Source organism: Silene latifolia, chromosome 9, assembly GCF_048544455.1.
Source record: "Silene latifolia isolate original U9 population chromosome 9, ASM4854445v1, whole genome shotgun sequence".
In the NCBI taxonomy this organism is placed as follows: Eukaryota; Viridiplantae; Streptophyta; class Magnoliopsida; order Caryophyllales; family Caryophyllaceae; genus Silene; species Silene latifolia.
This window is the reverse complement of record NC_133534.1, coordinates 8,117,421-8,133,319: the sequence shown is the minus strand read 5'-3', so window position 1 is coordinate 8,133,319 and position 15,899 is coordinate 8,117,421. Positions and strand designations below refer to the sequence as shown.

Genomic DNA, 15,899 nt, shown 5'->3' with positions numbered 1-15,899 from the left:
TGTCATTTCGAGTTTCCACATTCTTATTTATTTATTTTTTTCTTCGAAATAAAAGAGTAGTTTGAGAAAAATGAAAAGAGAAAATGAAGAGAACTCGATATTATCTCCTCACATCCACCAACCGTCTGCAACGGTGAAGAATGCTTTGGTTCCCACATAATGATTGTTTTGGTGGGAAGAATGTTTTGGGGTTCAACACTTCCACAACCACAATGTTTTGGGGTCGGCCTAGACATTATGACAAACAGAACTAAATACTCGTTTTATGTCACAATTGTTCCATGTGTGTTATAGTGTAGTTTGATGGCAATAATTGGGAGTTGGACTAACAATGGGTTATCAAGTATTCAAGTGGACATCCTTAAGGCGAGCAATTGTCGTCTGAAGCAATTGGAATTTCAACACAAAAACCACAGTTAATAGATCCTACAACCAGTTGTACCAGTTGTATGCTCTAGAACCCGAGCTATATAATAAAGTTTTCGAGTTTTGTTTTAAAGAAGTCGAGCTATATACCATAAAATTTCTGAACTCATTCACTTAAACATAAAAAAAATTAACTTTAAGAAAGATCAAGAAAATTACACATAAGCTCGATAAGATATAACTTGGTTGTATGATGCTGCAAAAGCCTAGTCGATTAGATCAATTATTTGACAAATTGAAAAGTTAGGTTCATTTTGAGGTTTTCAACTCAATCGAAACTCGTTAACTGCTCTAGACCAAATTTAATACTCGTTCGATATCAAATCTCAATTCATGGCTAATGAATCTTCTTTCTAAACTACTAGTTCCGAGATCTGAACAGGGGTACCCGTTACATCACAGACGATTTCAGCAATGATTTTGACATCTTAGTACACCAAAATAAAACAGACAATACAGGGTCATTAAAGCCACTTTGAATGTTCCTGCAAAAGCCTAGTCGACGCAAACCTGCGAGGTGGTGAATCTCTGGGATTTTATCCAAACCTGACTGGGATTGCCTTTTAATTTGACAGAAAGAGGAAGATATAATTATCTCGAACCAACGACCTCGCACTGCCTGAAAGTTGGATCTCCAAATGCTTAGCATTTTTCCAAATGAACACAATCTTGAGTTAAATTGTACTCCCTCGGATTCTCACAGGAAATGTCCGAGTTGAAGGTGTACATCAAAACTCCTACAAAATTCTGCAACCAGTGTTCAGGAAGAATGTGGTTCTAACTTCATACAACCATACCTCTAACTCTCTAAGGTATATAAACTCCATTCCAATTAGAGACGAGAGTGGGCACGTTGGTCGTTTGGTTGAGACATCTTATGGCCCATTTTAGCATAACACTAGATTGACTCCGCTCAACACAGTATGACATGTCTGGGCCAATATTTGAGAAAGAAGATTGTGTCTAGCCCTGGTGGCTGGCACGGCACAACACGCTTAGGCAAGCCTAAAATACAAAACGGAAAATGTACGCGTTGCCCTTGAACTTTGATGTTTTACCCAAAATACCCAATTTTTTTATCCGAAAAACTTTAAGAGGCTATAACTCGTGTTTACGAGTTCAGAAAGTGACGATTTAACATGGATAAAGTCACTAACGCAAGACAAACACTACCAAATGACATTCGAATCAGGAATAGAGAAATAAGGACTATCACATTAGAACAAAAAATATACATGGGTCCATATCTCATCTCTTGTTCCCATTATTCAAAGACAGACGGAGAACGGGAAGGGGAAGGGGTTCTGCTAGCAGGCTAGCCCTCTGCTCCGCGTCAAATGGAGCATCACACTTGTGCAACAAAGATAAATAAGCCAAAAATGTAAAATTCTCTATCACATGTTCAGCTTCCAAAAAATTTTAAATCCTGAAGCTGGCAATGACATTGTCAACTTGAAATTATTTTTCGAGATTATCACGACTACGGGCCGAAGGGGAAGGAGATAAAAAAGAAAAAGAAACACATCTCGGTTGGTTTAAGCTGCAGATTCTCTGGCAATCTTCTCAGCCTTGGCAATAACCTCTTCGATTCCTCCAACCATATAGAAAGATTGCTCTGAAAGGTCATCATATTTGCCGTCCAACACACCCTGCAAGTTTTATGCACATCACATTAGCCCGCAATTTGAGTTCTCTTGTTAGAGGGACAGAGATAAACAGATGTTATGAGGTGTATGAACTAAGAACGGAAACTGGTCGACAAAATAGCGGGTATTAGCAGATGTTAGTTACCTGGAAACTTTGGATGCTTTCCTTCAACTCAACATATTTGCCGGGAGCACCAGTGAACACTTCAGCGACATGGAATGGCTGACTCAAAAATCTTTGAATCTTACGGGCACGGGCAACCGTCAACTTGTCATCTTCACTAAGCTCATCCATACCCAAAATGGCAATAATATCCTGAAGATTCTTGTAGTTCTGAAGAACCTTCTGGACACCACGAGCAGTGTTGTAGTGCTCCTCTCCCAAAATGTGAGGGGAAAGCATACGAGAAGTAGAGTCAAGAGGATCGACGGCAGGGTAGATACCCAACTCAGAAATCTGCTCAAAAACATCAGTGTAAGACTGAAATTGAATTGCAGTAGACTAGTTAGTGTGATTATTAAATAATTAAATTACCTGTCGAGATAACACAGTTGTGGCATCCAAGTGAGCAAAGGTTGTAGCTGGGGCAGGATCTGTCAAATCGTCAGCAGGCACATAGATGGCTTGCACAGAAGTAATTGAACCCTTCTTGGTGGTTGTGATACGCTCCTGAAGACCTCCCAGATCAGTAGCCAAGGTTGGTTGGTAACCCACGGCAGAGGGAATACGTCCAAGCAAAGCAGACACCTCGGAGTTAGCCTGGAGTAAAACAAAAAAGATGCATAACAATTTAGCATGAATTACCAAAAAGAATTTAATCAATTACTCATGTACAATTACTAGTAACATACTCCATCAAGTTAGCATAACATACTCATATCCCAGTTTGCATAACGTGATGTTAATATGGGATCACGTACATGCCCCTTATGTATATTGATATTATGTATGTGCTTCATTCTATCTAGCATACTTTAATTCTAAAAATACTTCCTTCATAATGACCTGATGATCCCAGACAATACAGTACAAAGCATTGATGTTCATGGTTCATTTCTTTCCAAAATTAGCGAGCTTTTTTGTCCAAATACGAAGTTGACCTCGTAAGTCGTAGCCTTTTCAAAATTACAAAAGAATGCTTTGTTTAAGCACTGCCAAATCTACAATTAACATTCCAATTACCAACATTTTATCTCTCCTCCCATGTACTCATCTCTGACCCAATTTCTCATCCAGCAACCCTCCTAAACCCAGGTTTCCTTCCCTGCTATTTTCCTTTAACAACGCAACCAAACCTGAATATCCCCCATAGCCCAACCCTAATAAGCTCCCTCTCTCTGCCCCCAGAATGTGTGACAATGTCAAGGTGGCGTGCTGTGGAGATAGGGTTGCGAAGTGATCTGCAGTGGGTGTTGGGTACTGGGTAGTACGAGTGATGAGGACTGAATGTTGGGTGGTTAGGATACAATAAATTTAGAAAGTTGTATATATAGAGCTAATTGTTCAGTACATCTGTGAATTCTGTCTCTACAACTCTTAACTAACAACGAAGTTGTATTAGGGGAAGTAACTAGGAATCAAACCATAACAAATAGAGATTTCATTTACATCACTAACTCGTCAGCAAATGCGACAAACATTTCAAACTGAAGCTGAAGGGGGGTCATAAAAAAGCAAATGCAGATCAATGAAACTGAGAGAAGCGGAAATGCTAAATCCCAATTTCTGTAATTACATTGACTGGAACAAGACAGATCAATGAAACTGAGAGAAGCGGAGATACATCCACCCATATCCAAAACATCCCTCCATCTCTTATTAAACTTCTCTGTCCGGTCACTTTCCTCCCCATCCCAGGCTTCTTTCCCTCCCTTTTCCTTACAAACGCAACCTGATTACACCCCATACTGCAGCCCAATATGCCCAATTTGATCCACAATATTGTGAGGTTAGCGTACTCAGGGGGTGTTAGGGTTGTAGAGTGGTCAAAAAAGGCGATAGGGAATATTTGATCCACAATATTGCCTTAACATCTGTTCACTATTTCTCTAACTGGCCAAAAAAAAGGCGATTAGGGAATGAAAGCAGGAATCAATCAATGAAACCATAACAGATTGACATTTCATATACATCACTAACTCCCTTTTCAGCAAATGCAACAGTCATTTCTATCTGAAGCTGGAGGAGGAAGGGTCATATATATAGCAAATGCAGATCAATAAAACTGAGAGGCGGAAATGCAAAAATCACCTCTTTGATTGGAACAGGACAGACCATTGTTAACCATAAAATGCAATATAATTCAGCACCTATTACAGAAGCCACAGCACGACCAATGCTCAAGGAGTTAAGAGAAAAAGACATGGGAAGAGCCATACTTGGGTGAAACGGAAAATGTTGTCGATGAAGAGCAGCACATCTTGTCCCTCGGCATCACGGAAATGCTCGGCAACAGTCAAACCAGTAAGACCAACACGGGCACGGGCACCTGGGGGCTCATTCATTTGTCCGTAAACAAGAGCGCATTTACTGTCAGCCTGTGACGAGAAAATCATCTCAAAGTGTCAGATACTACTCCCTAGGGAACAAATACAAACACACAGTCTCTGTAAAGGTAACAAATTCTCTGTAAAAGTAACAAACCTGCTGGTCACCTAGCTTGATGACACCACTTTCAATCATTTCTCTGTACAAGTCATTACCCTCACGAGTACGCTCACCAACACCAGCAAACACAGAGAAACCACCTGGATCATGAAATATTATATTAGAAGCCAAAACCCATACTTTCACAATCCAAACAACCACCACAACTTAGCGTACCATGAGCCTTGGCAACATTGTTGATCAGCTCCATAATAAGCACAGTCTTGCCAACACCAGCACCTCCAAAGAGACCAATCTTTCCTCCTCTTTGGTATGGAGCCAAGAGATCGACAACCTATACAAACATTGATCCATGAATCAGCATATATCGAAAACAATTGCGTATCTACAATAATGCCCCCATCCAAAATTATTTGAGTTAGCATGACATGAATCACAGTTACAAGAGGGGATAAAAAGAAAAAACCAACGGGCAACATACCTTAATTCCAGTAACAAGGATCTGCTGGTCAGTAGCTTGATCAACAAAAGAAGGGGCCTCTCTGTGGATGGGCAAAGAGTGGTCGGTCTCTGTTGAAGATTCAGAATACATACAAAATTACGTAATGGAAGTTAAAATCACTATCACCTAAGAACTATAATCAGAAAGTCCACTTACTAAGTTCTCCTCTGTGGTCAATTGGCTCTCCAATGACATTCATAATACGACCAAGAGTAGCTCTTCCCACAGGAATCTATCCAAATACAAGTAGAATTTAGAACAAAAATCACATTGACAACTTCAGAATAAAGAATTCATGATCACTAACACACTGTATCCTTATATCCATCCAACACTTGTAACAATGACTTGACAGAAACTATTATTTTGCAATTCACATTCATCCGGCATATCTGGAACCAACAATTCTTGAATTCCCCGCAATTTGAAATTCATGATCAACAAAGCAAACACTATATCCAAAAATCTTAACAGTAGATAACCTAATACTTCAATGAAAACTGTCGTTTGGCAGTTCTAAACAATCCTTGGACATCCAACTTTTCAAAAAAGAAATTCAACGGCCGCAATCATTTGGCAATTGCAAATTCACCCATCATTTTTAGACCAACCACCCTTCAAATTCCGACAATCTAAACTACCAAAAAAAATCGTCCAACTATTTAACACAGAAATTCAACGAACACTAACATTGGCCAATCCCACATCCATCTGGCATTTCTAAAACAACCACCCTTTGAAATCCGACAATCTGAAATCTAAAATACATAAAAAATCCTCCAACCACTTAACACAGAAATAACACACTGTCATTTGTCAAACCCACATTTCATCCAACAACCATCCATCAAATAACAACTATTTAAAAACTTGAACATGACAACCCCAAACTAAATTTATCGTCTTTAATTGCGAATTAAATCAGCAACCACATTGGAATCAACCCACTCAATGGACCCGATCAAATGCAAATCAACAATCCGACAAACACTCACAACCCATCAATCCAAGTACAAACCCGAAATCATCAAACTTTAAACTAAACTAAACACAAGATCGCAACTTTTCAGATCTAACAAATGAAAATAGATCGAAATCCCACAAATCGACACAACCAATCAAAAAAAATCGAGAAAAATCATACAGTGATTGGAGATCCGGTATTCAAAACACCTTGACCACGAACCAAGCCTTCAGTACCATCCATAGCAATAGTCCGAACCATATTCTCACCCAAATGCTGAGCAACTTCAAGAACCAACCTAGTCTCATTATCCAAAACTTCCAACGCCGTCAAAATTGGAGGTAATCCTTCATGGAACCTAACATCAACAACCGCACCGATCACCTGACACACTTTCCCAACAGATCCTTTTCCGGTGAACTCATCGGTGATCTTTCCGCCGACGAAATCAGCGGACTTCAGCGCCGACGTCGGTGGTGGTGGGGTTGCGGCGGCGGAGGAGGTGGAGTATGCAGCTGCGCGGTTTAGGAGGTATCCGCGTGGTGAGGCCCGTGAGATGGTGGATTTGGTGGTTGCTGCGGTGGTTGATGGGCTGGGTGAGCGACGGAGAGTGTGGCGGAGGAGAGAGGGGAGGAGTCTACGAGACGCCATTGATGAAATTGGGAAATGGGGAAAGAGAAAAGGGGATTTAGGGTTTGAAGATTGGAGTGGAGGAGGTGATATATAGTGGGGTTGGGGTTGGTGTGTCAACGGTGAAGATTTGAGATGATGAACGTGAGTGAGTGAGGTGTGGAGAGTGTCTCTTGGGATTTTTACATTTTACAAATTTATTTATTTTTGTGTTTTAAATTTTATTTATATTTAAAATTTAAAATTTTATATATCTCACCTTTTTTTATGAAATGTTTTCTCAAAAAACCAAGGGTCATTCTTCTGAAAATAAGTTATTTTCAGGCAAATAAATTCTGGTTTAAAACGGGACTATATATTGTAAATTTAAAACGAGTTAATTATGCGATAAACAAAAGTGAAAAAAGTCTGAAAATTAGCAAAAAAAAATTGTCTCAGAGTAATAGTAGACTTGTTTTAATCCTAAAACTAATATTTCGCCTTAAAATGGACCAATTATTTTCGACATTATAGTCATTAATGGTTTTTATTTACGCAATTGCTAAATCCCGCACATCCTTTTACTTAATCCCGCACACTTTTCCTTGAAATTCCATCACTACCCTTCATCATAAAAGAAGACCTAAAAAGAGTTATCCCCTTTCTCTTTCACAAACTTAATCAATTCATTAACAATTTGACAATTATGGATCATAATTTGCACATACCACACATAATTTCTCTGTTTTATCAATAGTTTTATTAATACCCTCTTTTAATTGGTTTAATTAATGTTTCTTTCATTATTTTTTTTATTCAATTAGGGTTTGAATTGATAGATTCATATTAGTGAACTGGTCTTCAAGTGGTGGTTGTGGGGTCGTCGAACTGGCCGGAGTAGGGTGGTTGGAGTTCACGGTGGGCCATTCAATTCATGGCAGCGGTTGAACGTCGTCGAACATGCTGAAGTAGTTTGTGTGATGGTATCGCTGGGTGTTAGGCGCGGGAAGTGGACGGTCGTGGCGCTGGGAGGGGTAGGGGAATGGTGGTCGGCACTGGGAGAGGGGTAGGAGAAGGGTTGTCCGGTGGTGGCTATTGGTATTGGGTGTTGGGGAGGGCTACATGTAGACTAGTTGTTCGTCCGTTTGAGTTTTTGGGGTTTTCTGTTTTCAATTATTTTTTTTGGTTGGAGGGAGAAATGAGAGGTGTATATTTGGTAGAAAGGGGAAAAATGTGCGGGATTTAGCAAGTCCCTTTATTTATTACCAAAAGTTAGCTGCAATAAGATAAAGAAATTTCATTTATTTTTATCGATTATTTTGGTTTGGGAGTGAGAATCAAATATTTAGATTTGTGGTCAATTTTTTACGTTTGTGGTGCCATTCAGGGTTAATGGTATAGATATATGGTAGTTCTTTAGCAATTTATTAGTGGTTGGATGAAAAGTCGGGTGTTTATTTGGTAGGTGATTTGCGTGGTAGGTTATTAAGAGGGTTATAGTAGTCAGGAATGATGCGTCGTAGGTAAGATTAGAGCGTAAGTAATTAATTCTAAGTAAGCGATGAGATATAATGACAAGGGTAGTGTGGGTAGTGGGATGGAGTGATAAGAGTTACATAGGAGATAGATATATATGGTTTATAAATGGTTACGTTGGAAGCTACCGTACACATAATCAAAATTATCTTAGTAGGTGTTTGGTTGGAGTACTTAGAATGGATTAAATCCATTGTAATATTTGGTTGGAACATTTTGATGTAGTTAGATACCTTATGGAGTCTAACTCCATTCTATACTCATTGAAATTCAAATCTCGTGTCATGGTTTAGTGGACTCTCATATTTTTACCTTAGCAAAAGTTAGCTTTATTCAGAATGAAGATATTTCGTTATTGAATGTCGCTAAAAGGGGTTGTATCTGGATTAATGGTTTAGATCTTTCATTAACGTTTTGAAGGTTATTTACAATTATGGTTGTAATAAGTCACCTCGCCAAGTACATTGGAGTCTTATGGGACGATGGATCGAGCGACATGTGGATTGTTGAGGTTTTTCATGGTGATGGGAACGACCCTGGATTTGTGGTTATTTTTTTTGAAAGTTTGTAAGGGAAGGAACATTGATTTAGATTTACAGTGATTTTTTTATGATTTCATTGTGGGTGGATGGACGGTTGTAGTGGCTATACTATGGGCGGTGGTCTAGGTGGAGGGTTAAGTAGGGCGAGACATGGATGATGGGTTGTAGGTAGGATTCGAGTATATGGGGTGGATGCAAGTGGGTAAGTGGGTGAGTGTGGTGGGGAAAATAAAGGAAATATGGTAGGCAAGTGGTCTACGTAGAAGTTATCACTTACATTAGGGCCATCCAATTAATTAGCTAAGAGAACGAGGTGGAGATTAATGAGGTAAAAGTCAAATTTGCGGTATGTCTATGAGTTAAGAGTATGCAATATTACAACTGTTTTGGTTTGTCGTCCATTTACTAGAGTAAGTGGGTGATTCAAATTGCAAAATTATAATTATCGAGTTCTTCATAAATACAAACATGGGTCCAACAAAGATTGTGGAAAATAGGCCATGCTTAACTCACCACCTAGGTTACAACATTTCTTCCTAATCTTGAATCAAGCTTCAGGCAATGGAGGTGGGCTCTCAAAATTACTAAATCGTGTTCATCTAAGTTACTGTACGTCAAATGTCATATCGTACCCTAGACTATCGTTCTAACAATTAGTGCGCACGACAATATATATATATATATATATATATATATATATATATATATAGACATTTGTATTTACAACTTACGAAAGTCACTAGGCGATGATCAAACTCAAACATACTTACATAAGTATACATCGATCAAACCCTCAAAGTACTAACCTGCTTCGACTGGGGGTTTCGTGGGCGACAACCATCGATCGTCAGCGTGTGTGACGATGTCCACGTAGTCAACAATATGTCATCACCTACAATCAAACATGTAAAGATAAATAAGATAACATTAGCATGGATGATTAATCGATAATTCGTATTATCAGGAACAAGCCACATGACAATCATAATCCCTTTATTCACCAATCTAAGAGCATCCCTAATGGGTTGACTTGAAGATTTGCTTGTAATTTTAAAAAATGTAAGATAGTAGCTCGATCATTGAAGTTGCCATATAGACTGGCTTACTGTTACGGTTCTTACTTTTGTCGAATCCTGATGCATAAATTCGCCCACTCCAAGCTAAGAATAATGGAATCAACAAAGGATTCGTGACCTTATTCAATCCCCTAACATAGTAGAATTGAAAATTATTTATGGGGATGTTAGAGGTAAAGATGTAACATGTTGTCCAATTCTTTCCCTTGGTGTAACTGAGTTCAACGCTTCAAGAAAAAAGATTGTGATCCAATTCTTAAAACTATTCAATTCCCCATTTTGGCCATCCTGCTTATTTGAAACAAAGATAGTGTTGTGTTAAATGGTTCATGGTTTATTGGAAACAAACAAGGCCATCTCTGGAATTTCGGGGACCCTGTACAAAACGTGTCATGTCGAGACCCTATTTATTACAAGGTCGTTTTTTTGTATGTCGTTTTTTGGTTTATTGAGACAAACGATTTCGTCAAGTTTACGAAAAAGACCAAAATTGTAAAAAAGAATTTAATATTTTGTATCTCGTTTTTTTCATTTATTGATAAGTTATATTTTATACTTCGTATAAGACAACCAATAAAAAGAAATGGTAGGTATTGCGTAAGATCGTCTTAACTTAATGATGTCTCACAATCTTCTTTCATTTTCACCTTTATTTTAATCAATTATGAAAACCGTCTTAAAGTAAAATTATCTTAAATAACAACCGGGTGTAAAGCAATCTATGGAGAGACTTATTTCAAGGAGCTTAAAATGAATTAAAAAAAGAACCACCACCAATAACAAAACTTTAACCTAAATAAAAGAAAGAAAAAGGAGCTTCAAATAAATAAAAGAAAGAAATAGAGCTTTGGAAGACAAAACCAAGTAATTAACAGAAATGGCACTTGTGGGCCCAATACATTGGAAAAATGTATTGGATGGAAGCGATTAAAGTTTGGTTTCAGCTTTGAGGGAAAGAATGCAAGCCCACAAACATTGTATTTCATATTTCATATGAGAGGAGTGATATTATTGGGCCCCAAAAAATTGGGGGCCCTGTTCAAATGAACAGGTTGAACATGGTAATAGCCGGCCCTGGAAACAAAGATTAAACCCGAGGATGTAGTTAGTATTGACTTCAACCTCTGTGAGAGATGAAGTCTTTCTACAAATAGTAAATATATAAAAAGGGTGGAGTGTGGATAATGTGAGATTCAAAGGTGTATGATGTGAATTGTCTTGCTTATATAGTTCACAATTTATTCATATGAAAGTTATTTCTAGAATTAATATTAAATCATTCCATATTACCATGTTTTATTCTTTTAATAATGCATATGGCATACAAGAGTTGTGGAAATGTCTTTGTAGATTGCTACTCACGGTGAAGGGTCATGGGTGTAGCTGGGGATTTTAGTTGTATCCTAAAAGCTGAAGAAAGACTAAGTGAAATAAGTCACCCAAATGATATGGAGGTATTTCATCAATGTCTGGATTATTGTGGGATGTCTGACATTAATGTTAGTAGTTCTCTTTACACAGGGAATAATAAACAAGAGCCTGAAGCGAGAGTATACAGTAAACTTGATTGATTCTTAGTTAATCAAGAATGGACTACTGAATCCTCTGACATGGCTGCTCATTTTCATCCACAATAGCTGATTGACCATACTCCATACACTTCTGGGAGCTCCAACCAGATGGGGAATCATACGAGGAGTTTTAAATATTCTAATATCGGGAGCCAAGCTGAGGATTTTGTGGATCAATTTAATAAGAGTTGGGGTGATGATTATAGAGGTGCTAACATGTTTAGGCTTGTTAAGAAACCAAAGATTTTAAAGCATGTTTTTAAATATCTAAATAAGAACTATTTTCCTGATATTGAGAATAATGCCTCCACTACAACAATTTATTTCGATAACAATACAAAAAAGAATAAGGCATACTCAATAATGTAAATATCTTATTCTTCGAGAAATAGAAGCTACAAAAACTGTTTCGGAGTTAAGTATGGCTAGAGATTAGCTTCTTATCTAAAAAGTAAAGATGTCATGGATAGACAAAGGGGATAACAACACTACCTTGTTTCATGGTGCTATCAGGAAAAGATGGATGCAAAAGAAAATGATTCAAATTAAAGATCAGCATGTGAAAATATGTAGTACGGGAGACCAAATTTAGAATGCATTTGAGGATTATTATAAATCCCTTATAGGAAGTTCTGAGCAGACAGAAAATGTTTATGTTCATATTGTCAGGAAATGAAGATGTTCTAATGAGGACCATGGGACTATTCTTAACAGGTCTGTCACTGGGATGAGATAAAAAAAAGACCCTATATGATTTTTTCAATGACAACCCAAGTCCAAATGAATATATAAGTAAGTTCTTCAAATATGCATGGGGCATAGTTGGTGAAGATATGTGCCTGATTATGTTTGATTTCTTTGACATAAAGAAGTTGCTTAATAGGTTAATGCTACCTTTATATCCTTTATCCAAGTTGATAGGATAGTGAATGTAAAACAATACAGGCATTTTGCACGTTACAATATTGTGTCTAAACTGTTGTGTAAAAGGTTGGCTGAAGTCCTCCCTCACATCATAAGTCATAACCAGGGTGCATTGTCTAGGGGTGAACAAAAAGTCGTCCGGACCTATAAAGCGGAACGACTCGGACCAGCCAGTCTGGTCTGGTCCAGATCGGATACATGCCAGTCCGGTCTTTGGGTCCCTAAAAATATGGTGACCAGTCTCTGGTCCGGTCCACATTAAAAAAACTCAATTTAGCTCGTAAAGTAGTACCGGTCCGGTCTAAACCCCAAAAAAATCGGACCTAAAGTGTTCCGGTCCGGGTCCCCTCCTATCCGGTCACCAGTTTTGGGGTACATGGTTATCCGGTCTGGTCCAGTTTCAGACCGGAGAACACCCATATATTTGTCACATGAAGATATATTCTATAAAATGTCATAGTAAGACTATACAATGGGAAAAATGTCTCCAAAGTGCTTATTTAAATTGGATTTACAAAAAAGTCTATGATAGTCTGGAATGAAAATTTGTGGACCAAATGATGCAGGGTATGAAAATTCCTCACAAGTTTAGGGGAATGGTCATAGTGTATGTTACAAGTCATAACTTTACCTTAACATTGAATGGTAGCTAATTTGGTTATTTTAAAGGTTAAAGTGGACTCAGATAGAGAGATCCCATATCACCCATTCCCTTTGTCATGTGTATGGAGTACCTTACACTACCATCCTCTCTGTAAAAACTTTAAATTGAACAACATGTTGTTTGCTGATGATCACAATCAATTATGTTTCTCCTGAAAGTTTTCTCATCCATTTCTTCTGGTTTGAGAATGAATACTGTAAAATCTGATGTCTATTTTAAGGGAGTTAAGAAAGACATGAAAACATATATTCTCGGGGTTTCAGGGTCCAAGGAAGGCACTATGTCATTTAGGTACCTTGGAATCCCAGTAAAAGCTGACAAATTGAATAAACAAGAATGTAATGTCCTCATGCAAAAGATACTGAACAGAATTAGAGGCATTGGTAATAGGAAGTTGCCTTATGAAAATAGAGTTGCTCCTATTAGTATTGGCCTAATCACATTACATATCTATTAGTTAGCAATGTTCATACTGCCTGAGGTTGTGATCATGAAAATAAAGGGAGTATTTAGGAATTTCTTGTGGACTGGCGTAACAAAATATTATAAGGTCCCTTGAGTCACTTGGAGGAAGATTTTTCATACAATAGAAGAATGGGGTATGGGAATAAGGGACACTGAAATCTGGAACAAAGCACTTATTGCTAAATTGGTTAATTGGATCTAGAATCAGCCTGACAGGTCGTGGGTGAAATGGGTTAATGGTATATACAAAGGGAAAGCATGACACGCAACATTACCTGCATTCCACTTAATCTTCTCGGTATTGGAAAAAATATGTAAGGCCAAGGAATGTTATACATCGGGCTTCCAGAACGGCGTTTGGTTAGCTAAAGATAAGGGATATGATATCACTTCAGGCTATGAATGGAGGAGAAATAAACTTCCTAAGTGTAACTAGTATGAAATTGTTTGGAGTAATTAGAATGTGCCTAAGTACTTGATGATTACTTGGTTAGCTGAGCATAATTCATTTAATGTCAAGGAAAAACTGTTCAGGATTGGTTATTGTCCTCATTACCTTTGTGTCTTACGTGGGAATGACTCATAAATTCATTCGCATATATTTTTTGAATGTGCATATAGTAGGAGAGTGCATGCTCAAGTATGTGCGAGCCAATGGTGTCATACTAACCTCTCTGTTACATACAAATATTATTAGGAAAACTGGTACAAAAATAAAGTGAAAATTGTACTCTCTTGTGATAACTTGTTGCTTGTACTACCTGTGGTGGCAGAAGAACAATTGTCGAGTGCATTCACATATTGATCACCTTATGAAGATGGGTAATGGTATAATTAGCGTCATTAGAAATATAATTCATAGTAAAATTGTTTTTCCTATAAGTAATAAGGATCAAAAGTTCTTGTGTAAGCTAGATAACTAACATAGATTTGATATGTTGGCTACCAGTGATTGGAATATGATGTATAGTTTTCTTTTTATTGAACTTCATTTATATATAATTACTCACATTTTACCAAAAAAAAGAACAAAGGGTGCGTGCTAGTAATGGATCGCCCCACTAGCACACTTCTCAAGTCTCAAGACGACGTATGTCGATTTCTATTCACGATCATCACACTCGACACACAAAGATTAAATACAAACAAAGAAGACTAACAAAGCTTATGTTATGAAACAACAAACAAAGAAGGCAAACAAAGTAACACTTGATCTCATGAATTTACAAACATTTTGAAAAAAAAACGTATCAGTATACATTTTTTTTAATAAACACCTCAAACGGTATTTATATTGATATATCATTACAAATTATTACCACAAACGAGTATGGGTATACGTTACACACTTACAAGTGTTACACCCCACTTTCCTAAAATTCAAACATGGGACGACAAGCTCACGAGCTGCACTTTTGCACTGTTACCAACTCTATGAACATGTGGAATATTCTTAAGCTAAAACACACATAAACAATCTTTAATTATCTCCTTCAATGGTATACTAATATAAGAATGGTTAGTGTCGTCCACTAGTCCCTATTCGACATATTGATAAGTTGGAGATAATCTGATTCTTTTATAATATTCATCGATTAACCATATTTCCTTGCTGATTTCCAAGCTGAAACAAATGGCTTTTATTTCTATCTCGACAACGTTGTCTCCAAATCCTAATTCTTATTATCGAGCACGTGGTAACTCAACACCATACCAATTTCCGATCACTACTCCTAAACCCTCCAATCACCCTCGTCGATGGCTACGTCTATGTTTATCTTGATAACATCTATTATTGAAGGCCTTTATGAGTATTCATCTAGCCAATCCAGGACGCCATGCGTCCTTATTTTATTGGAAAATTTCCACACTGTGCAATTTCTTTTTCACTTAGGATTAAATGTTCCATTGTTTCATATTCTTTTCCACATTAGCTATCCCTTTAGGAGCTGTATGAGGCAGAAGTTACACATGACATTTACATGCACATATACCTCTTTGTAGTAAATTATTTATGTTTGGAACAACTCGATCTCCAATTGTAGTGAGATATTTGAAAGAGAAAAGTGGCTTTCGAGATATAATCCTATTCTAAAATATGAACATATTTACACTTGTCTTACCTTGGTGGATGAGATAATATGCATTTCAAGTCGAAAAACTATCATTTCTCGAATGATGCGGTTTCTGTATAAGTCTTTACAGGCCGAAAAGATATTGATATTTTAAGGGTTTCATGAATCTAAAAACCAGCAGCCCAATTTTGTATTTCTTGTTTTTTCCGAGTATCCCAACTTTGGACTCCTAATGGGTAAGGTCATTGACACACATACCTTCACCTTCCTCAGGAGGTATAGAAAATAACT

At 37.5% G+C, this 15,899-nt stretch overlaps 1 protein-coding gene across 1 annotated transcript; it reads right to left on the bottom strand.

The window, feature by feature from the left end:
* Positions 1-1,621: 1,621 nt before the first annotated feature.
* Positions 1,622-6,925, bottom strand: LOC141598973 (ATP synthase subunit beta, mitochondrial). The gene is made up of 9 exons (XM_074418817.1): positions 6,327-6,925; positions 5,339-5,414; positions 5,162-5,250; positions 4,897-5,014; positions 4,717-4,820; positions 4,452-4,610; positions 2,608-2,832; positions 2,218-2,529; positions 1,622-2,075 (listed from the first exon to the last, which is right to left on the bottom strand). The coding sequence occupies exons 1-9, from the start codon at positions 6,795-6,797 to the stop codon at positions 1,962-1,964; spliced, it is 1,668 nt and encodes a 555-aa protein (XP_074274918.1). The 5' UTR covers positions 6,798-6,925; the 3' UTR covers positions 1,622-1,961.
* Between the last annotated feature and the right edge of the window lie 8,974 nt (positions 6,926-15,899).

What these genes read in the sequence shown, in the direction of transcription:
- LOC141598973 (XM_074418817.1), bottom strand. Translation starts at nt 6,797, where the DNA reads ATGGCGTCTCGTAGACTCCTCCCCTCTCTCCTCCGCCACACTCTCCGT. An exon ending in TCAAGCTAGGTGACCAGCAG is followed by an intron (nt 4,611 to 4,716) that starts GTTTGTTACTTT and finishes TTCTCGTCACAG; the next exon opens with GCTGACAGTAAATGCGCTCT. An exon ending in AAAGCATCCAAAGTTTCCAG is followed by an intron (nt 2,076 to 2,217) that starts GTAACTAACATC and finishes TAAAACTTGCAG; the next exon opens with GGTGTGTTGGACGGCAAATA.